Source organism: Oryzias melastigma, linkage group LG6 (genome assembly GCF_002922805.2).
Source record: "Oryzias melastigma strain HK-1 linkage group LG6, ASM292280v2, whole genome shotgun sequence".
Lineage (NCBI taxonomy): Eukaryota > Metazoa > Chordata > Actinopteri > Beloniformes > Adrianichthyidae > Oryzias > Oryzias melastigma.
In genome coordinates, this window is record NC_050517.1 from 28,662,475 (window position 1) to 28,684,595 (window position 22,121).

Sequence of the window (22,121 nt, forward strand, 5' to 3'; positions counted from 1 at the left end):
GGGGGTTGGTTTCCAGCAGATGTAATTTTTCTTTGACTGTCTGCTATGTGAGTGTTGTCTCACGTGAACTCTCATGACCTTTTGTCTCATATTACCTGGCCTGCTCGCGTTAATATTGTTTCAGTTCATTTTTGTTAAGAGATCAGTACAAAACGAGCAGAGTTTACATTTTTACGTTTAATGATGGTTGTCTGTGTTTTTTCATCCACTGAGATGAAATCTGCTCTTCTCTTCTTCTTCAGGATCTGCACTTCGCTGCTACAAGTGCTCCGATTACACGGGACGCTGTGAGAACGTGCAGGAGTGCACGTTTGAAGACTCGTGCATTTCCCTGAGCGAAAGTGGTCAGTTGGTCCTGAAACGTAAAAAAAGAGAGAGGTTGTATTGAAACAGCTGTTTTCTTTGACAAAAATACACACAACAGCAGCTTTAAGACTCAGAATCTCTATAGCAATGTTTGTTTTCAGAAGCTCACTGAGGAATCAACGCTGCCGTGTGTGTATTTGTGAGCAGAACTGTGTCCTTTTTGCTCAGTTTTCATAGTTTTTCTTGTTTTTCTGCCTTTTTTGTTTTACATCTGTGCTTTGTTAAAATAAATCAAATGTTACGTGTAAAGTTTTTTCATGCTTTACATGATAAAAATATTTTTTCAACCTAAAACTAAATCTAAAAACCAACTCAGCTAAAACTAGTCTTGTTAAGTGCACTAAAGTATACTTGATCTATACTAAAAGTGAGTCAATATACTTAAAGTTAACTTTTTATGTACTATTTATATATTGTAACACTTAAAATGTTCCAATTTAGTCTGAAGAAGTTTACAGTTACTATACTTCCAACACCACACAGTCTCTAGCAGGCATGTTTAAAGTTTGGACCAAATGTGAAATCAATTTTCAGGCCCCTGTTATAAAATCAATAATATTTGGCCCCAAGGACTTTCTAAGAACTGTGGGTACAGGTGTTTGATTATGTATATTATCTAAACTTTTTTTTTTCCCAGGAATACTTTATTTCTGTTCATCCAATGAGGAACTTGTTATAATTTTGATTAAAATGTCTTTAGATATTGTTCTATTCAATGTGAAGAAATGAAAAGTATCTCATTGGGGGAAAAAAATCACTATTAGCTCATTTGCATTTAATGTTATTGTAAAAATTTGAAAAAATGTTTGGCATTATTTCAGAACACCAAATCTGACCCTTTTTGTAGAAGGTTCAGATGTCCCTAATCTATTGTAAACGTCATATACCTTACAGTATACTCAAGAATACTTCTAAAATAAGTAATAATAAAAGGATAATAATAAAAAAATATAATAATCTTAAAATTACATTTAAAAAATCAACACAGAATTTAAATTCAAAATATGGTCATTTGGGACATAATGAAGCTGCAGGAAAGTGAGAATTAATCTGCTGACCCTAAGCAAAAGTTAGTACGCTTGAAGTTTATTTTATTTGGTATACCTGAGTATAGCAAGTACACTGTAGATAAGGAAGTCAGCTATCTTCAACACAATGGGTCAATCTTTCTCTGTTGTTGGTGGCGCATCTTAGCTTTAAATTTGTAAATCTAACTAATTAGAATTAATTCAGAGCTACTTAAGATACCAAAATTGATTATTTCAATCCATAAGGTGCACTTAAAACCACTACATTTGATTTAAACAAAAAACTGCCTTGTAATCTAGTTTTTCTTAATTCTGATCTTTAATGATTTTCTGTGATACGCAGCATACAAAAATCTGGAAAAATGTTACTTGTGGTATGTACTGTCCTACAAATGGTTGTGAATTAGTTGAATACAGTTTGAGGTAGTTTATTTTACTACTCACTTAATATTAACTTTACAGTTACCATGTGGCTCCAGAGCTCCAGGTTGCTGATTACTGCTATAGACTGTGTAGGTGTTGGAAGTTTACTAACTAAAGACTACTTCAGACTAAATTGGAACATTTTAAGTTACAATAAACGGACTGTATACATAAGGTAAGTTCCAAGTGCCTCAATATTAGTATTTAACGTATACTTGTAATACACTCAAACAGATGCTTTTTGCTGAGGGTATTTAAACAATTTAGATTTTAAATTGGTTTTGCAAAGTGGTATTGAGTCAGTATTCCAAATGTGGGGGAAGCAGAGTGATCAACACTCAGCGTCTTCATCCTTTTATATGCATTTACTGTTGTTGTGTTGTGCCTCTTCTCATTTGTTTAGTTACTGCGATAATAGTTTGTGTTGTTACACTTTTGTTTTGTGTTTTAATGTCATTTTGCCATGCAGTGCTAAAACTCAGTTACAAAAACAACAAAAAAGTGCTTTTCTGGTTCCTTTAAGTTATATTTTTAAATTTGTCCAGCAGTTAAAATCTTTTTGTGTTAGATATTTCTGCTACAGTGACTATTTTTTTTAAATGTTTTAGCTTATTTTTTTTGTCCCACTTTAACTTTTTGTTGGTCGCTTTATGTCTTCTTATGTTCCAGGTTTTTTTTTTTTTTTTTTCAAATTAAAAGTTTTGAATTGTGTTTCTTGCTCTTCTTGTTCACCTGCAGGGGGGAAGACGATCCGTCAGTGCATCAGGTACACGGACTGTGACATTTCCCGCCTAAAGCAGATGTTTCCGGCGATATCCAGCTTCTCTTATCGATGCTGCAACAGCAACCTATGCAACTCGGGCAGCGCAGTTACCACGGCAACGCCAGTGCTGGCCCTGATGGGCTCCCTGCTGAGTGTCTGCTTGTGCTGGCTGTGAAGAACTGCTATCACTCTGCAATTCTGAAATGGATTTTATTTAAATAACATCCGCTTCTCAGGTCTAAAAATGTGTTTGTAAATCGACTTTCAAATTCATATTTTGTGGGTTTAACAATAAAGAAAGAAGTTTAATGCTTGTGTTTTTTTGGTTTAGTGGATTTGTCTGACAGAAAGTGAAAGAAATAAGAATTTGGAGGATGGAGTTTGCATAAAACTGTTGGGTAGAGCAATGGTTCATTAGAAATTCATTTCTGAGCCTCTCACACCCCCAACCTACTACAATAATTACTAATACTTTAGCAGTGCAACAAAAATGGCAAGCAATACCATAGCTATTCAGTAATTCAGTTTTGGATCAAATTCATCTCAGACGAGGAAAACAAAGAAATTTGTGGATCTATTTGTCTGCAAGTGGATACATCAGAATGGAGCAGGAAGATTCTACGACAAACTTTGTCAAACAATATTTTTTGTCTGCTCCTGATTCACACCAAAAAGAAAGTCAAAATTTTTATTTTAAGCTAAATTTTCTTTTATATATTTCCTCCACCATGACAAAAATACATGTTGAAAACACCATTTTCATTGGAGTAGGTTTTTAAACACCTTAAAACCCCCTAAAATAACAATGCAGATATCACAAAAACAATGAGAAGCAAATATACTTAAACAAGAACACTTAGATCCGCCACTTTTACCCGAGTGAACCAATCTTTAGACCCCATCAGATCGCCCTTTCGCATTGAGGATCTTGTTGTTTGCTTCTTCACGAATATGATCCTTTGTTGTATTATCAAAAGTTTGAAAGATGGGTTCTAATGCACACAAAACGTCCATTAGTGCAACTTCTAAGTGATTATGTAACATAATTACTCTATTAAATTAACCCTAATGCTCCTCAAGAAAAATGGCAGCTTGTTTACAATGTGCAAGGCATGATGGGACGTGACGAAATTAGCTGTGCGAAAGTTGATAGCAAGAGATATAAACGGTGAAGTTGAATAGACTTCTCTGAATTAATGTCTTTTGAATTTATAATAGCTGAAAACATGAACATTTACGTATGTAATAGATGTGCCTAATAGTTGAGCAGATTCAGGTTTCTGAAAATTAGTAAAAAAACACCAAAGAAAATCAAAAAACGTTTTATTATTGATCATGAATAATATCCTTTTGAAAAGGACTAAAATACATTTGACAGATCTTTACCTGCTCAGAGCAGCAGGAAACAAACACAGAACACGATGAAAAAGCATCACAAAAGTACGACATTTACACAAAAACACAAAATGTACAATAACTGGAGGCAGGTGAAGTTTGTGTGCTGTTCTTTGTGTCGGGTTTTTTGTGTCTCTAAGCTGTCCCTCAGACTGCTCAGTTGGAATGTTGGAGCTTTTACTTATTATTGTGAATTTGTCGTTGTTGTTGTGAGTCCCTGACTTTAAGGCTGTCCGGTCATATGATAAGTTTGCGTTTTCAATCTGACAACTCCCTTCTTTCGTTTTTGCTCTCCTGTGATCCTCGCAGCATTGCATTGTGGGATGTGTCAGTGAACACCAACCCTGCCAGCCTGAGTGTGATTCTATGAGTCTGTCTTCAGTCGCTTATGTCCCCCAGGTCCTCCTCCTCCGCCTTTGGTCCGATCACCTCCAGCCGCACCTTCTTCTTCTGTCCCTTTAGCTCTGCCTCCGGCTCTGGCTTCTCCGATTGGGCGTACCAGGGCTGCGGGGCAGAGCTGGTGCAGGCCCGGGCTCCTCTGCGAAAGCCCCCTCTACCAGCACGGACTAACCCCCACCCCTGCAGGTTAGCCTCCGCACCCCCCTCCTGGACTCCTCTGGTCTGGTCCAGCTCTTTGGCGCTGAGCGACGACATCCGCACCGGAACGGTGTTGCCAAACTTGGAGTAGTTAACGCAGTATCTGCCGTCCTCCTCTGTGATGATGGAGACGAAGCGCCGCCCCCACAGGATCTCCTCTGGGATGTAGGAGGTGCGAGCCTGCATGGTGATCCCTGTGGTCTCCACCACACCTGGAGAGTGAGGAAAGGTGACGAACTAAGGATCTCCAACAATGACAGCTCCATGGATCCAGAAGTTCTGACCGACCTTCCAGGATGACGATAATCTCCAAGTCTTCGGAAGCCAGCGATTGGGCGGACAGCTCGTAGAGCGGGCTTCCTCGCTCCATGGTGTGGCTGATGATGAGCGGAGACACCAGGAAGATGCCGTTACTCCTCAGGGGGTTCTCCACCTGGATGTCCAGCTGGCACACCGGGATCACCTCTCCCTCTGCAGTCACCGTCCGCCGGATCACCTGAGGAGAATCGGTGCAGCTTGGATTAACAAGAAGCTCTTCAGTCGTCTTGCTGCAGCTGTTTTAGGTTACACTTCTCTCACCTGAAGCTGCACAGTAGCTGAGATGATCATACTCTTCCTCAGATCTCCAACTCTAAACATGAAGGTTGGCCGGCCATTCCGGGGAGCGATGACGGCGTTTCTGGAGAAGATGAGCGTCTCCGCCCGCCGGTTGGCCTGTGCCGTCTTCATGAACACACAGCCGAGCATCACCGCGTTGATGATAAGCCCCAGGATGTTCTGAATGATCAGAACGACAATGGCCACGGGACACTCCTCCGTCACCATCCGGCCGCCAAAACCGATGGTTACCTGGAGCAACAAAAGCGTTACCACAGATCCAACGGCTCCGGCAACCTTCAGGCAGCAATTGACTCCCCCACCTGGACTTCAATGGAGAAGAGGAATGCCGAGGTGAAAGAGTGGATAGCGGTCACGCAAGGAACTGGTCCAGGATCGCTGTCCGCATCACGAGGCTTCAGGTCCCCGTGAGCGAACGCCACGAGCCACCAGATCATGGCGAAGAGCATCCAGGAGCAGAGGAAGGCCGAGGTGAAGATGAGGAGGGAGTGCTGCCACTTCAGATCCACCATGGTGGTGAAGACGTCCTGCAAGAAGCGACCCTGGAAAACAAAACCATGCATTATTTATAAAAGTATGTCCGCTGCAGACTGACTGGTCATCAACTGATGCTGTTGTCCTCACGGATCTGTTTCAGAGTTTCTACAGCTCAACACTCAACTGATCAATAAGTTTTGAACGTCCTCTACTGACTGATTCAAACATAATTACTCACATACATTTACATTTTTATACACCACATATTTAAAGATTTAAAGCTTGTCAGAACCAGGACTTTAGAAAACCTTGTTTTTTGAAGGAAAGATCAGAAGTGTGATCTGTCTCTGACTGTATGAACACCCTGTAGGATGGAGTCCGCGGATTCCCCACCTGCTCCCTGATGTTCTTGTGAGCCACATTGCAAGACCCGCTTTTGGTGATGAAGCGGGGTCTCTGAAACTTGGACCGGCAGCGGTTCGGCTGGTTCTGGTCCTCCGCCAGGCGAGTCAGCAGGAAGCCGTCAGGCAGCAGGCCCTTCCTGGCCAACATGGTGCTGCACACACACACACACACACACACACACACACCCACACACCCACACACCCACACACGAACAAAGACAAATCTTTTATTTCATCACACAACAGATGTTGGGAAAAATTATTAAATTTGGGATTTTATTTTATTTTTTGCAGATCAACTGTTCTAATAAGTCAGCTCAATCTTTCCCTGTTGTTCAAAAATTGTGTTTCTGCTATCAAATATTTCAATTTGACTCATTCATGCATAAAATAAACAACTATTATCTAGTAAAATGTTTTGTAAACAATAATTGTGTCATTTTTGCCAAATAATCTCTATTTTTGTTTAAAAAAAACTTTTTTTCCTGCCATTTTATTCACAATCTAAAGTGATACTATAACTTGACGCAGAGTAACGTGGTAACGGAGTACTTCCTGTACCTGTTTTAGTTATATTTACAGGTCACACCAAACAGATCAACCGGAAAAGGCGCGGATGAATCTCAGGTGAGGTTATTTGAAAGGTTCGGCGTGAATTTCCGGTCACCTTTCCCATGTCACGTTACGTTCATATCACAAACACGAGCCTCATCCTCTCCATCATCATTAACCTTCATCACCAGCAGTAGCAACAAGCCGTGGCACACACGGCGACACGAGGTCACGTGAGGTTACCTGCGCAGGTGTCAGCTTCGATGAAAATCGAGAGGGACGTGGAAAAACTCCGAGTGGACTACGTCGACGTGAGCCGCAGCACAGACTCCATCATTCAGCGCTTACGGTTCGCAAAAAGCATAGACAGAATCGAAGCGATAAAAGGATAAAATACAGCTTCCGGTCAGTCCTCCAAAATAAAAGGTTCACAGACTCTGCAGTCAAACTGTTACATTTTAAATGTATTAAGAATATAAAATTATAACTATGTTTGAATATTTTTACAAAACTTAGATCAAAAGCTCAGAATATTTGGCATAAATATATATTTTTACAGTTTGGACTTTGTGGTAAGAAAGAGCTGAGAGTATTTTGAAAGTTGATTTTCGGAAATGTATTATTCAAAAGTGTAAACTTGACAATGTGATGCAGGATGCTGTGCAGGTTCCTTCTCCAGATGTGCTCTAATGCCCGCAGGTTTTTTATTACTTCTCAGCCCCAAAATGTACATTTTAACACTTATTTAAAAAGCATTTTTAATCTTAATTGTGTCTGCAGTATTCGGTGAACTAGCATATTATAAAGAAAATAAAAATTGAAAAAGAAAATTATTATCATAAAACTATCATTTGTGTCTTTAATATCCCATGTGACCAGCAGAGGGCAGCAAACTTACAGCGATTGAAAGTGATTAGGAACAAATTTCAAAGTCATAGATTGATACTTTGAGAACATTTATTTTAATATTCGTTTTTGTTGTTGATAATTACATAAAGAAAAAAAAATAAATAAAACGCTCTTTTATGACTGCATAAAAGCGCGTACGTGTTTAGAAGCTTCAAGCTGGGTGAGTTTATTACTTTTATCATTTGTTTGGTTTTATAGCCAGTCCCCGCCCTCCCATGCTGTTGATCACATGACAGTAAAAAGGCCCGGTGGATGTATCGAACGCACTCCCTTCTCAGTGCTGCAGACTGAAAGCCGATAAATCCCGGTGACCGGAACTGGTTTATTTACGTTTCACGCGTTGCGGGCGGGATGACTTAAAAACCCGAGTGGACGGCGGCCATCGGGAGCAGCCGCGGGCGGCGGGCAGTGGCAGGGAAAGTCCAGCCTTCTGTGCTTTTTGAGCGCTGGGTTAGCTACCCGGGCTAAGTAGCTGCACATTCGTTTTAACGGTCCCAGAAAGGCGTCCTCGGAGGGCGCTGAAAACCGCCGCCCAGCAGGAGGGGCGGTGCCCGCCTCCCGGACTGACCCCGCAGGATGGTTGTTCGAGCGCCACTGAAGAGAAAACAAGGCGGTAGGATGCGGTAGGTGGTTAGCTTACGGCCTCGCGGCCAGCAGACACCCCCTCCTCTCTTGTTTCCTCCTTCCCGGCCTCCGTCATCAGCATGGAGCAGACCCTCAGCCCGCTGCCGCAGGTCCCGGAGGGCTCCTACAAGAGTAAGTCCCTCATGTGTTTCTAGATTGACTGTCTGTTAGCGCTGACCTTTGACCTCCGACACCCCCGACCCTCTGCAGTGACCGAGGAGGACGTGAAGAGGCTGATCGAGTTGAGGGCGTCCAATGAGACTTTGTTTACAGGGAAGAGGAACTCTGCCAAGATAGCATGGAGGTAAGATGCTGCAGGTCCTGCATGGACATGATGGTTGTGTGAGGATGCTGCCTTTTCTAAACTCAAGTTGGGACAAGTTCTGTAGGTTTACACCAACTGGGTCTTTTTATTTTCTCAGCACTATCTTGAAAGGACTGGGACTGGAAGGGAAGCTGACTGCCGAGCAGATCGCCAAGAAATGGGACAACCTACGGACCAAATACAAGGTGAGATGTAAGGATGCAGCAGGTGTGGATGCAATAAAAATAACAAATCCTGTTCTGTCTGGATACAGGAGCATAAACTCAGAGGCTCTTTAAAGACTCACTCTGAGGAAAACTGTTTTTAATATGTTCCTGTAGCATTTTTCTGATGAAAAAAATGTGTTTCTGAGTATCCAACGTGTTTTGAATCAGGAACAGATGAAAAATTGTGGTTGGGAAAAGCTTGTAGCAGTGACAATCAGTGTTACACAAGCTCCCTGCTCCTCTCCATTCTGATACATCCACTTGCAGACAAATAAATTCATGTACATCTACATTTTTCTCCATCTGACAAAAAACCGTATGCTTAGATAGCCCTGATATTGCTCACTATTTTTATTGCACTGCCATTAGGTTTGGTGTTGTGAGGGGCTGTAAGCAAGTGGGAGAGTAAATTATTGGTTGTATATGAGAGAACTGGACAGAGTGTTATGTAACCCACTGAAAATGCCTTAAGTATCCACACACGTGCCACGTGTGGTGCGTTCAAGAACGCAGTTTCATGAATGTACATCCAGCTGGTGTTGTACACACCTGACCTGCACCACACACACAGGTAGCGGCAGGAAGGAGATGTTTCTTCTTTTGTGTTTTTACTGTATTAGTGCTCGTCTGCCATGTACAAAAGGCAGAGACTTGACCACAAAACTAAAGTGGTGGAAATCTTGCTCCAGACTTTTTGTTTGCACAATCATCACTCTGTTCCAATGAAATGAAGTCAATTCAGTCACCATTTTTCCGGGATACGGACTTCACCATGTTGGAACCAGACGACGTTAGTAAGCAGGGATTGGTCTGAGTCGGTCTGAGTCAACGTTTCTATGGCAACCACTCTTGCTAATCAGGAGGGAGCTTGTTGGAAAACCACACCTCTTCCAATAAAAGCCAGATCGGGAGAGTCCGTCAAACGTTTTGAACGTTTGAGGGGCCAACGGGCACCACACGCTTTTATTGAGGCATCTGATTAGTCAGTTTATAAGTTGAATATCCTGCAATAAAGGAAAAAAAAGTGTGAGAAAAAAATTAGGATTAATAAGAACATGTTAAAAAGTATCAGAGCAAGAGTGGTTATTCTGACAATAAAGAGAACGGAGTAATAGCTGTTTATTTTTCGATAGAAGTGTATAGGATTTCGGTTATCTAGGACCAGGGGGTACTTCCTATTTGGAATGCCAAGAGGGAGGGGTTACTCAGTCCAGTTCTCATTTACAGTCTCTGGTGTAAACAGATGAGTAATGGGAAATGGGGGTGGGCTTACTTTGGATTCACACACAACTTGGAGGCAAATTTCTGATGAACTACTACTCTAGAAAAACTTTGACTTAAAAAGCGACAAAACTTTTTGATTTTGGCTAAAAATTGTTTAATTATAAATACTACGAACGTCTTAAAACAGATCAAATTGGAGAGGGACTTTAAAAGAATATTAACATCAGACGCTCACACAGACTGTGGACATTCCTTTACCAGCCTGCAGGGGTCACTGTTTGTGTGTTTCAGGACCTGAAGCAACCTTATCACGGGCAGGACCCCACTGGGGGTGTTATGGAGTCGTGGCCCTGGTTCCACATCATGGATGAAGCCATGCAGGGTCGCCTCTACAACACCAGCCTGGTTCTGAGTCCGGAGAGCGCTGACAACAGCGTACAACGCAGCAACGGGCAGCCCAACCAAAACCAGGAGAACACAGACATCCTGGAGTTTCTCATCAAGACAGAGATGGAAGACACGGTGGCGGCCGAATCGGCAGAGAGTGATGGGGTGGTGCATTCTGAGGCCCCGCCCACTGAAGGTGTCCCTATGGGGTGGAGGAGAATGACGGAGTGCTCGTACAAAAGTAAGCAGCCTCAGCGTGTCGGAACAGAACCGGAGTTCTGCTTTGTTGAACTGCTTTTCCTCTGCCGACAGTGACCGAACCGGAGACAGAGAGGATGATCAAACTTCGAGCAGCAAATGAAGCGCTCTTTACCGGCAGGAAACACTCGGCCAAGCCCGCCTGGAGGTGAGTTCACCCGGTTTGGAGCTGCAGGCCTTCATCAGGTCACCAGATGGAAACACTGCTGCAGATCTGCTCAGCAGAAGATCCTCTTCAGAGTTCATGTAGTTCATAGAACAGCGGTCAGCAGTTTTAAGTAAAATGCAATTCAAGAAGATGTAAGTTACACTTATTTATGCAGCACCAGTTCAGTGATGCCACTCTGAGTTTGGCTTTTATCTCAAACCATCTGATCTGTTTATTTGTTCTGCAGAGCTATCCTGTTTGAGCTGGGTCTGCAGGGAAAGGTGACCACAGACCAGCTGGCCAAGAAATGGGACAACCTAAAGAGGAGATACAAGGTAGACCCACGACCTCGGTGTCGGCTGATGTTAGCGATGCTCGGTTTCAGCTCCTCTGTTCCTCCTCCAGGAGCTAAAGTTCCCCTCTCGAGGCGTGGACACCAACCCAAACTCTTGGCCCTGGTTCTACCGCATGAACGACGCCATGGAGGGACGCTTCTCCGGCGCCGCGCCTATCCTCACTCCCATAGTGGAGGACGAAGACGAGGACTGCGAGCCGCTCTCCTCGACGCCGAAGAAACGAGCCCGCCGGAGCCGAGGGGGGATGACGGAGTTCCTGACGGAGTCCGAGATGGACCTGCTGGTCGATAACGAGGACAAGAACGGATCCACGGCTCTGGGAGATTTTCACCGACTCACAGAGTTCTCTTATAAACGTGAGAAGATGTTTGTTAAAGCAGGGATGGAGCATCTCATTAATTCTGATTTATTTTTTTCCACAATGTTGCTCAGAAAAGTGTTTGAATATTTTTTACATTTGAACTTTTTGATAAAGCAAATGCATTTTTTTTTTGCAAACATTTTTTTTTTGCATAATCAAGTAGTATATGAACTGTATTAGATGAACTTAAATATATTCAAACATATAGTAGATTATTAATGTAATTCTAAACAAATGTGTAAACTCAAAATTGAATTGAAAGAATAGAAAAAAAATCGGAATTGAATCGATCCAGCCTTTTGTGAATCGAATCATTTCTGTAAATTATTATAGATGCCCAGCCCTATTAAAGTTGTGTTTGTGATTTCATCAGATCTTCCTGTTTCTGTGCCAAAGATAATCTGGTGTGATCAGAGTTTTCCCGTTTCTCTCCTCAGTGACGGATGAGGACACACGGCGGCTGATTGAACTCCGAGCCTCCAACGAGTCTCTGTTTACGGGGAGGAGGAACACCGCCAAGCCCGCCTGGAGGTGAAGCTGAGCTCCCAGCATTCCTGAACGACCCAAACAAACAGCTTTCATTCTCAAACCGTTTACGCAGCAGCTCTGAGCAGCGACCGCCTTAACAGGCTGCAATGTCATCTGCTCAACAGCTTAGTCCACTCACTGATGTTTTTGTGTTGTGCTTGGTTCTGCTTCAGGGGAATCGTGAAGGAGATGGGTCTGACGGGGAAGATAACGCCTGACCAGGTCGCTAAGAAGTGGGACAACCTAAAGACCAAATTCAAGGTGATCGATGTCAGCATTTTGTTCTGCAGAGACCAGACTGTGATTTTTTACACTGTAGTAGGACTCATACAGATACAAGAAAAACTGGAAAAAAGCCTGAAGCAGTGACAAAGGTTTTACAATCGGTGGGCCACAAGCTCCCTGCTCCACTCCAATCAGATGCACCCACTAGGAGACAAATAGATCCATGAACGTCTTTGTTTTCCTCATCTGAGCTGGAATCTGGCTCAAAACTGTACGGCTGGTTAGTTTGGATATTGCTCGCCATTTATGATGCACCAGTAATGTTAGGTTGGGGGTGTGAGGGGATGTTAGCTACCAGGAGTGAGAGTTAACAAAGGAATGACTGTAAATGAGGCTTACTCTGCACAAACACCCACCCATAACTCAGATGTAAACTTCTAATGAATTATTGCCGCTTAGAAATTGACTTTTTTTTTTTGCCTAAAAATTGTTTTATCATCATTAAAAAAGACTGTGAAGACTTTTAAAATAGAACAAAAGGTGATTGGAATGAGACTTTAAATGTTCTGTAATGTAAAAGTTTACAACTCCAGGTGGAAATGGTACGTAAACTCCTAATGATTAGTCCTGGAGCTAATTCAAAGGAACCTGCGGTTGATTTGGATGCGTTTTTTAGCTGCCCTGCCCTGTGAGTAAAACAAACAAAAAAAACACCAGTTTTGACTTTTGTTGTCCTAAAGAAGAATTGTCTGATCTGAGCCATGCCTCACTCAAAGCAGCATCACACAGCTTACAATTAAAAGTTTCCAGCCTGCACTGTGAATTTTTACCTGTTGTGTTCAGTAAACACGTGTTTATGTGGTAATAGTTTAAGTAGACTTTTGTTTTTCTATCGTTGTGATTGATATAAATATCTGCGCACATTTTATGTTTTATTCATGGAAAAATTAGGGTAATTCCAAAGGGTTCACATACTTTTTTTAAACCTAACTGCATTTCTAATTTCTGTCTTTTAAATCTTAAAGGTTAAGGATGAAAACACATTTTCTGCTTTGTTTTTTTTCTGCCTGAAATGAGTTTTGTTTGGGTGAATTTGATCATTTTATTTTAGTATTGTTGAAAAGTGATGTTTTCTGGCTCCTGGAAAAAAATCAAGGAATTAGAAAATTATTTGTTTTCACCTGAACATTTTTTGTTAAATTCTTTCCAGTTTTATTTTTCATGCTATGTGCTGTTACTTATCAGATATTACTATTTTGATTTAAAGAAAAGCGTGAATATAGTGTTGTAAAGTTGTGAAATTATGATCATTTGTTTAGTCATTTCAAGCAGGAAAATGACCCCAAATTTTTGATTTTACATGTTTGAGAAATAGCCACCAGAGGGCAGTGTTGTTTAAGCTCCGTTTTGTCTTTAGGACTTGAAGTTTCCTCCTCGGGGGATGGAGGCGCAGACCAACCCGGCCTCCTGGCCCTGGTTCCAGCTGATGAGCGATGCACTGGAGGGGCGCCTGGCGGGAAAAGCTCCCAAAGTAACGCCTGTGTGGACCAACGACGAAGACGGCGTGTTTGTCTCGTCTCCGCCCGCCGACAGGGATTGCTCTGTGGCAGACAGGAGCAGCGTGTCAGAGCTGGACAGCATGGTGGGCGGAGACAACGGCGAAGCTGACGGGAGCATCACATACATCGACGCCAGCGGAGAGGAGTGTTCAATGCCGTCGGAGCTTTCATACAAAAGTAGGCGCTGACGTTAAACGATGTGATGTGTGATGAAGAAACCTAACGTCACAGCTTTTGTCTGACAGTGAGCGACCAGGACACAAGGAGGATGATCAAACTCAGAGCCTCCAACGAGTCGCTGTTCACCGGGAGGAGGAACGCCGCCAAAGCAGCCTGGAAGTAGGACCTCCTGCATGTTGACAGCCACCAGCGGCGTGAGCCATGTTCATTTTGTGTGTTCCACTCATCCTCAGAGCCATCCTGAGGGAGCTCGGCCTGCAGGGAAAAGTCTCCACCTACCAGATGGCCAAGAAGTGGGACAACCTGAAGAGGAGATACAAGGTACGCTCTATTGCACAGGTGTCAAACTCTAGAGAACTAATAAACAGTAAAAGATCTGTGAGGAAAAATGATCAGAAAGCTCACCTGATTGAAGAGTTCTGATCATTGACTGTATCTGAGAAATGGACCGAGTGCGTGTGACGTCACCCATAGAAAATGTTTTACTCTGAACTAATTTCTGTCGCCGTTATTTTGAGATTCAGATCCCACTTCAGTGTCAGTAAGCAGTGATTGGTCCAAAATCTGTCAAACGTTGGACAAAAGACCACATTCTTTTATCCAGGCACCTGATTGGTCAGTTTATAACTTATAATAATTATACAGAAAAAAATGGCATGAAAAAATATTAGGATTGACAAGAACATGTTAAAAAATGCATCAGAGCAAGAATGTTTATTTTGACCAATAGAATGATAGCTGTTTATTTATCTATAGAAGTCTATGGGATTTTGGCTTCTTCCTGTACTTCCTGTTTTTAACGCCAGGAGGGAGGAGTCACTCAGTCGAGTTCTGACTTACAATCTAAGGTTACGAGACTATGAATGTGAAGGGTGAAGACTGTGAAAGACTTTGACTGTCGCTGTCTGATCGGTCCCTAAAGCGTTTTACGGCACTTACCGGTCAGATAGATGTTAATAATGGTTATAATAATGAAAAATGTTGACAAAAAAAACAGAGAAAAGAAGATTTGAGGATCAACACATTTTTTTTGTTCTTCTGTTTCGTTTGACAGCAGTTTACTCCCCAGTGAACGAGGATACAAACACTTTATTAACTCAGTTAACACAGACACATTATTTCTGCAGCAGCTGATGGCATCTCCTTAGAGTGAAATGTCCACAGTTCTATTATTCTGCTGTTGCCAAAATATAGAAAATAGACAAATGAACTCCAGTCATTCTATCACGCTTTATTGAGATTTTCTCTTATGACAACAATATGCAATAATAGTGTTGTATTTTGGCGACTTTCTTTTATTTCATGGAGTTGTAATTCATGCAAGTTTTTAAGCAAAACGTATGTCCATGTGATCATGGAGTTATCAGCTGTTTAAATGGCTCGAATACTTGAAAAAGAGACAGAATTGTCAGGAAATGTAACCGGGATTTGATTTTGCTTATATTTTTTATTATATTTAGTGAATTTTTAAGATCTTCGAACAACAAATGTACAAATTATGGTAGCAAATCCAATTTAAATTACTTAACTGTCGCGATGTTGGTGATTAGAGGAAATGAAGCAAGATTTGTACGTGTAGAACCAATCGGGTAACCGTTACTGATCAGGTAGGGACTCTGTTTTTGCAAAATATTTAAATTAGCGTTTTTCCTCAGATTCAGAAATAAAATGACGGACACCAGCAGGAAATGTATTTATTATGGAATTAAGCTTAGAAGTTTGTTATTTTTCATATGTTATTGCTGTCGACCTCATGTTGGGATACAGTTGATGTTGAGGTCCGGGGTCTCCTCTACTCAGGACCTTAAATACCCCCCTGTTGGGATGGAGAGTGTGGTGGACGGCGCCTCCTCCTGGCCGTGGTTTCACTTAATGAATGAAGCTATGGAGGGCCGGCTGACGAACAGCGCCCCCCTCCTCACCCCCGTCACTCAGGACGATGAGCAGGCCCCTGACCCCACCCCCAGACAGAGGCCCCGCCCTACCCCTCCTCTGCCTCCCTCTTCCTCCTCAGATTTTGAACAGGATGCGTTCGGGGGCAATGTGCAGGCCAACCAGCAGAGCGCGGACCCGTGCGACGGGCCGCTGGGGGGGCTGGGCCGGGAGTGGGAGATGGTGGAGCGGGAGCGTGCGGCGCTGGAGAGGGAGAGAGAGATGGTGGAGCGAGAGAGAGCCACAGTGGAGAGAGAGAGGGCGGTGGTGCAGGCGGAGCGGCTGTGGCTGGATCGGGAGCGGGCGGCGGTGGAGCGCGACCGCGCCATGGTGGAGCAGGAGCGGCTAGCGCTCGGCCGGGAGAGGGACGTTCTGGACCAGAGGGCGCTGATGATGAACTCAGTGGGACACTCGGGTCACCTCAGCACCCTCATGTAAAGCTGAGTCTCATGGGGGCGTGCCCCGCCCCGATCTGGATATCCTCTTCTCTCCTGCTCTTCTGCAGTACCTCAATGTCCCCACTAGGGGAAAGATGAGCACGTTGGGAAACTAGTCATGGACGAAAACACGTTTCAGTGATTGAACTGTGATGAGGTTTCTGTGAAGGTAAAATTCCAGGTCCCACCTTCACTCGCCAGAGGCAGAATGACTGGATTCAGTTCTGAAGCACAGATGGAACATGCCAACCTGACGGGCAGCGTTTGAGGAGCCTGGGGTTGAAACGGTTTCTGCATTGGGTCCGTCAGACCCAATGACTCGAGCTCAGTGGAGTTGGTGCTCTCAGGAAGAAGGAAGGATTTCAGACTCTGAGGAACCGCTACAATATTTGGCTCCACCGTGTGGAGACAGGAAGTGGTTTTACTACAGACTCGATGAGACTGATGACGTTCTTCAGCATTTTCTCTCATCACTTCATGTTGGATCGTTGACGGATAATGTGATGTAAAGAAATAATTGGTAATGACATAGATAATATATAGTTTAGGCCATTTTATATAAAAATCTAAACATGTATAAAAATCTGATCATGGTTTCACATTAAATGTGTTTTTGTGGAGATCTTTTTCTTAAATTTGAGTCATTTTATTCTGAAATATTTACACTTAAGATGTATAACAAACAAAAAATTTGTATTAGGACATGCTTTTTGTTCCCAGCATCAATGCCTCATGGCTCCTCATGGTGGCACCAAACAAGAAAGGAATACAACCAGAACTTTAGAAGTATAAAATCTGGGTTCAGTCCAAAGCTATTTTTATAAAACAACTAAACAAGCTACTGATCATAACCTGCAACACAAGAATCTTAGACAGAAGAGGATTAACCGGTTCGTCTGGTTTGATGTTGGACCTGACTTCAGATCTCCAGAGTTCTCAGCAGAACCGTCTCACCTGAGTTAGGTGGCGGTTCTGGACTCCTGGTCTTTTAGGCTCTTTGTCAGCAGTGGTTGTAATTATTTTGATCAAATCTAAAAGTTTTGCTTTTCCTCTAATCTGATGATCCTCTGAGCAGAAATAAGGTCTGCTTGTACGTAGTACACAAAATATCAAAGTCAGAGTCTAATTAACCCCATAGAACAAAATTGCTCATGCACATTCTTTCTATGGGTATGCTGCGGGCGAAAGGTCATAGTGGACACCTATACAACATGCAAGGTGAGATGCTGGCACATCGTACAGAAATACAGCCCAAGGAGCCCGTTAGTGCTGTTCAAGTGATAAATGCAGCTGGACTGTTAGGAATATTGTAAATTAGAGTACTAAATTCCAACAGTCAAGCTGCACACAAGAATGTCTGTTAGATAATCATCCTATGTATTAGGGATACCACAGTAAACCAAACCTTACGTTACCTTTGAACTGACTTGTGGAGAGTAAAATGTTGAATCTCTACTGCATAAGTTCTCATATATGTACGTTAAAACTGTTGAACACATGCGTTGTGCTAAATTTAATATGATTAAAACTGTTTTATTACACCCGACTAGTATAGGGCAACAGAAAAAGATTTATTTGGTGTTTCTCGCTTATTAGCAAATTAAAACTTAAATTTTTCGGAACTTTTTGTTGTTAGTTTCTGAGGCACAAATCAAATTTTGAACCGAAACAAAACCCAAAAATCCAAGTTTAATCGAAATTGTGAGGAAAGGGAATCCTTTTTACGTGTCATGTGCACACCCTGTGTGTCCAGCAACACTAACAACTAGTGTGGACTAAGGTCACTGTAGCACTACCCATGTATCGGACAAACACTTCAGGATTGCACGGTGGTACGTTCCATTTTTATGACATCCATTGAGGTCGCCTTATGAACCTCGGCGCCCCCCTTAAGATGAAGCCCCTCCCTCTCAATGACTCTCCTTGAACCCAGATCACCCAGAAATCCTCACTCTGAAACAGCCTGGCTTTAATATGCAGTCAGTAAACAGCCTGTAAAGAGAATAGATTCAGCTAAATCCTCAAATGAAATCACTTTGACAGGCATGTTTTGCTATTTGGAGTAAGATTCAGTGTCTATCATAAAACCAGTCGTGTATCCTGAGGGTGTAATTCTGTCCGGCCCGCCGGTGCTTCTGTGACCCTGCAGGTAAGATGTTCATGTTAAAAACCCTGAATGTTCAACAGAAATAAAGGACAAGATGATACATTCAGCTGATACGATTCAGTCGATTCATTTTGAAAGATGTAAATCAGTTAATTGATGAAGTTGATTAATTGTTACACCCCTAACAAAAATGTAGAAAACCACTTTTAGTTTTTCTGCATTGGTGTTATTTACTCATTTATGTCAAATAATTAAGAAGAGGATTAAACTTCTTACACAGATGAATAAAAAAAAAATTGTTCCTTTATTTCTTGAACTTTGACCTGAAGCTGCTTGCAGTTCCATGCATCACCTTTAGAGGGCCAATCTCTTTAAACTTTAAATTAAGATTTGAAGAAAGCCTGAATGTGAGAAAAAGTTAGAATCAGGTGCATATCTCATAATCGCCGCCTTCCAAGACGTGAGACCTTTAACTTTGGATGAGTTCAGAGAGACCAGCCCCAGATTCCTCAGCAGTGATGTCACATAACAAGCCCTGCAGGTGTAGTGAATGGTTCTCGTCATTCTTGCTGCTCAAGATAAGAGCTGTAGGTTCAGCTTCACCTGAGCTGTGGGAGTGGTTCAGCTACAGTGGGGTAGAAGTCTGTCACAAATACTATAAATGGACCACTCAAAAATAATTAGAGATGTCTGTAATTTTCATGAAAGAATGATAAACTGAGTCCACTGAGTTATTTATATAATGGTGAGGAAAATAAATATTTAGTTCATTTTAAAAAGCAAGAATTATTTTACTTCTTTAAGAACCTTTTCTGTCCTCCACTTTTTACCATTATTAATATTTGAACTGGGTATCTGTACAACAGAACAATTTACTTGTTTCATTTTGTCAAAGTAAAACCAAAGCCATTTGTTTCTTCAACAGGGAACAGAACTTTGGTTCTGAGGATTATTGGAGTCTACTCTAAGATTACAGACCACTTAGATGGTTTTGCTTTGCCATTTCAGAACCACATCCCACCCGTATCAAATGTTTTGCACTAAAGAAATTGGAGCCAACAGACATAACTTTATTTTTCTCAACTTTTACCTTTAAATGTCTATCTAGGATTTCTTTGACAGTAGTAAAGCCTCATCTAAAGAAACTCCTTGAGATACTGGAGGGAATAAAATAGCTGAGGATCCAGTGCTGTGATGGACTGGGGTGATGGAGGCGAGCTCTGTGAAGCATCAGGTGCAAATATCTTGCTAGATGGTCTAAATTAACTACTTCTCTGTTGTCATTCTGTTGCTAACCTAAGACAAAGCTGGACAGATGTAATTTTCAATAGTACAGATCAAACTGGCAGACAAGTGGGACGGCGAGTCGAGCCAGAGGCGAGGTCCACGGCCAAGGACAGGAGTACAGTCGAACCACCTGGAATCTGGAATCTCTCCTGCTGAGGGACAACACATGAATCGCTCTGCACCAAACAGATGCATGGAGAACTAGTGGAATAACCCACATCATCAACCTTTCTCCTCCATGCTTTAGTTTGCAAGAAGTTAAACCTGAAATTCAAATTTCGTCTTGTGTTTTCAGAGAATTCTGTCCCTGAAAAGTTGTGCTTTGATTGTCACTTTTTTAATTCATTTTTTTAAAACAGAAAAGGATTTTCCTTCAGCCTTACTGTTCTTGTTTAATCCTTTATTTGGCCTCATATTAGCCTGAACTGAGACCCTGAGATTAGACTCTTGGGTTTAGAAAAAAATCTTTATTTTTTTGGTTCAGCCAAACATTTTCTAAGGTGTCCATCTAAAAAAACATGGACAGCTGTCAAAAATGTTTTTTAATTTATATAAACAATGGAAAATTTTATATAATTAATACTAAGAAGTAAGAAAATGTATCCTGAAAATAAAAAAATAAAAATGGACCCAAAAGCTTAACAGTGATGTGCGTGCAGTCATTTACACCCAAAAAGGCGTGGCGATAGACGTTTACATTCATCTAACGTTGTGTTTGTCCAACTTTATAGTAATTCAATACATGAATATAGATAATGTTTCTAATCATTTTGATAAAAATGATCAGAAAATGTGGATTCATCATTTAAACCTAACTTTTCTTTTTTCTTTTCCTGCCAACAGCCTATTGGACAAACTCTTTGCTTAAAGCTGTTCACAAATCAAACATCTCTGTTTAGTGTTTGCTCACAATCTTCATTCGAAATGAAAACTTTGTAAATGTTAGGCATCTTAGTGCATTTGTGCGTCTGTGCTCTTCCCTCACAGGCTGTCACATTCTCTGCTGCTGATTGGCTGCCAGTGGCTTGCAGGAGGCGGAACAGGATCAACCTGTTGGACGTGGATAAATGTTGGAGCTCCTCAGTGTGAGCGCCGGTTGGATGACAGGGATATGCTTTCCATCAAAGTCGGTCAGTTCCTTTCAATTTTTTGAGCTCTTTCTCTCGAGTCTGGTTCTGACCAGGTCTAACTGTGTTTCTGTTTATGTTCTAACTTGGATGTCAGAAGGAAACTCACTTGTTTGGTGTTTGTTTCTCTTTCTTTGAACTGGGATTGAAGGACTAGTTAAAATGTTCTGGACCCACTTTGGTCGTTATTGGTTTCTGTCAGGTGGAAATGAAATCATTTCTCTTTCAGCTGTGGGTTATTTTTAGATGTTCTGTTTAAAATTCAGCTTCCCTTCTGACAGCTAATTCACAAAAATAACTTAAAATTGGAAATACATTCCTTAAATACTTTTCTCAGGAGCATTTCAGAAGATTTGCTGAGTTTTTTATGTTTTTGTTTGTTATATTTGAGTTCGTCTAGTCTCTGAAATCTTAGACTCATCTAACTTTGACACTTCCTGGATTTTTTTTTTTTATTTCATTTTTAGAGGCAAAGGTTGACAATGCACTTCTCATGTTGTGAGGCCAAACTGTTCTCTTTACAAGGCCTAAAGACGAGTGGAGAAATAACACAGAAAACTAAAGTCACAACACCTCTTCACTTTCTGAACTCTGCCATCACTCATCTTTTCTTCCTGTCACCCATCCTTCCTGCAAACCCAATCCTGTGAAAAATTTAAAAACTGATGAAGATTTGGATTCAATTTTACCAGGTTTTATAGATCAGTTCAACCAAACAGAAAATGTCTCTCAAAAGCTTTAGTGTCACAACAAGAAGTTTGTCAAGTTTAGCAGAAAACGTATTAATCCTTTCCAAGAAATGTGCTTAAAGTTGAACTAAAGTTCTAATCTTAACAGACATGTTAACAAACAGTTCATGTTTCACATCAAATATATTTAAACAGAACAGCTGAGCCAAAAACATGAACAGGACTGTATTTTTAAATGAAAAAAAATTCTGATGTTGTTCGGTTTGTATTTTTCATTTGAAAACTTGTTTTATTTTTAATTTAATTTCCCAACAGGATCGGGTGAAGCCTTTTTTTTATGTAATTACATTCCTGCTTTATCACTTTAATTTTCCAGTCAATTATGCCCAGAAACCTCTGTTGTTTACTGGACAGATTAATGTTTTCTAACTGTTTAATAACTTAAATAAATACATGCTTCTGCATTTATATTTGCCCCAACTCATCCAGAAAATTGTGTCTTATAATTGTTTTGAAAAGTGATTTGAAAAGTGTCTTTTATTTGGTTGGTTGCTTTTTTTTATTGCTTTTTTTTTCTAAATCTGCATATTTGCATTTATTTTTAGTTATTAATCTAGCGGAAGGTAACC

General features: G+C 41.4%; 4 protein-coding genes across 6 annotated transcripts in view; 3 read left to right on the plus strand and 1 right to left on the minus strand.

Moving 5' to 3' along the window:
- Window positions 1-2,894, plus strand: part of LOC112151910 (CD59 molecule (CD59 blood group)) — a 6,363-nt gene extending 3,469 nt beyond the window's left edge. The window contains exons 2-3 of the mRNA XM_024281039.2: window positions 243-344; window positions 2,556-2,894. Of these exons, the coding sequence (XP_024136807.1) occupies window positions 243-344; window positions 2,556-2,755 (302 nt within the window). The 3' untranslated portion in view covers window positions 2,756-2,894. The remainder of the gene's footprint in view (window positions 1-242; window positions 345-2,555) is intronic.
- Window positions 2,895-3,886: 992 nt separating this feature from the next.
- Window positions 3,887-7,019, minus strand: kcnj11l (potassium inwardly rectifying channel subfamily J member 11, like). Of its 2 annotated transcripts, none has more exons than XM_024281003.2 (6): window positions 6,867-7,019; window positions 6,061-6,223; window positions 5,493-5,732; window positions 5,152-5,421; window positions 4,861-5,068; window positions 3,887-4,784 (listed from the first exon to the last, which is right to left on the minus strand). In XM_024281003.2, exons 2-6 carry the CDS (start codon window positions 6,217-6,219, stop codon window positions 4,354-4,356), a joined length of 1,308 nt encoding a protein of 435 aa, XP_024136771.1. In that variant the 5' UTR covers window positions 6,220-6,223; window positions 6,867-7,019; the 3' UTR covers window positions 3,887-4,353. The 2 variants fall into 2 exon arrangements, with proteins under 2 accessions (XP_024136771.1, XP_036068407.1); XM_036212514.1 differs by lacking the exon at window positions 6,867-7,019 and adding an exon at window positions 6,633-6,839.
- A 173-nt stretch (window positions 7,020-7,192) lies between these two features.
- Window positions 7,193-20,807, plus strand: zgc:171459 (uncharacterized protein LOC562056 homolog). Of its 2 annotated transcripts, none has more exons than XM_024280991.2 (13): window positions 7,193-8,288; window positions 8,367-8,460; window positions 8,579-8,666; window positions 10,203-10,539; window positions 10,611-10,704; window positions 10,952-11,039; window positions 11,110-11,416; window positions 11,859-11,952; window positions 12,123-12,210; window positions 13,592-13,910; window positions 13,979-14,072; window positions 14,147-14,234; window positions 20,664-20,807. In XM_024280991.2, the coding sequence occupies exons 1-13, from the start codon at window positions 8,237-8,239 to the stop codon at window positions 20,763-20,765; spliced, it is 1,845 nt and encodes a 614-aa protein (XP_024136759.1). In that variant the 5' UTR covers window positions 7,193-8,236; the 3' UTR covers window positions 20,766-20,807. The 2 variants fall into 2 exon arrangements, with proteins under 2 accessions (XP_024136759.1, XP_024136758.1); XM_024280990.2 differs by lacking the exon at window positions 20,664-20,807 and adding an exon at window positions 15,714-16,904.
- LOC112151895 (protein FAM3C) overlaps window positions 20,675-22,121 on the plus strand; it is an 8,800-nt gene continuing 7,353 nt past the window's right edge. Inside the window, exon 1 of the mRNA XM_024281020.2 lies at window positions 20,675-20,806. Within this exon, the coding sequence (XP_024136788.1) occupies window positions 20,788-20,806 (19 nt within the window). The 5' untranslated portion in view covers window positions 20,675-20,787. The remainder of the gene's footprint in view (window positions 20,807-22,121) is intronic.

What these genes read in the sequence shown, in the direction of transcription:
- kcnj11l (XM_024281003.2), bottom strand. Translation starts at nt 6,219, where the DNA reads ATGTTGGCCAGGAAGGGCCTGCTGCCTGACGGCTTCCTGCTGACTCGC. An exon ending in TCTTCTCCATTGAAGTCCAG is followed by an intron (nt 5,422 to 5,492) that starts GTGGGGGAGTCA and finishes TTGTTGCTCCAG; the next exon opens with GTAACCATCGGTTTTGGCGG. An exon ending in CAGCTACTGTGCAGCTTCAG is followed by an intron (nt 5,069 to 5,151) that starts GTGAGAGAAGTG and finishes GATTCTCCTCAG; the next exon opens with GTGATCCGGCGGACGGTGAC.
- zgc:171459 (XM_024280990.2), top strand. Translation starts at nt 8,237, where the DNA reads ATGGAGCAGACCCTCAGCCCGCTGCCGCAGGTCCCGGAGGGCTCCTAC. An exon ending in ACCTAAAGACCAAATTCAAG is followed by an intron (nt 12,211 to 13,591) that starts GTGATCGATGTC and finishes TTTTGTCTTTAG; the next exon opens with GACTTGAAGTTTCCTCCTCG. An exon ending in GTCGGAGCTTTCATACAAAA is followed by an intron (nt 13,911 to 13,978) that starts GTAGGCGCTGAC and finishes TTTGTCTGACAG; the next exon opens with TGAGCGACCAGGACACAAGG.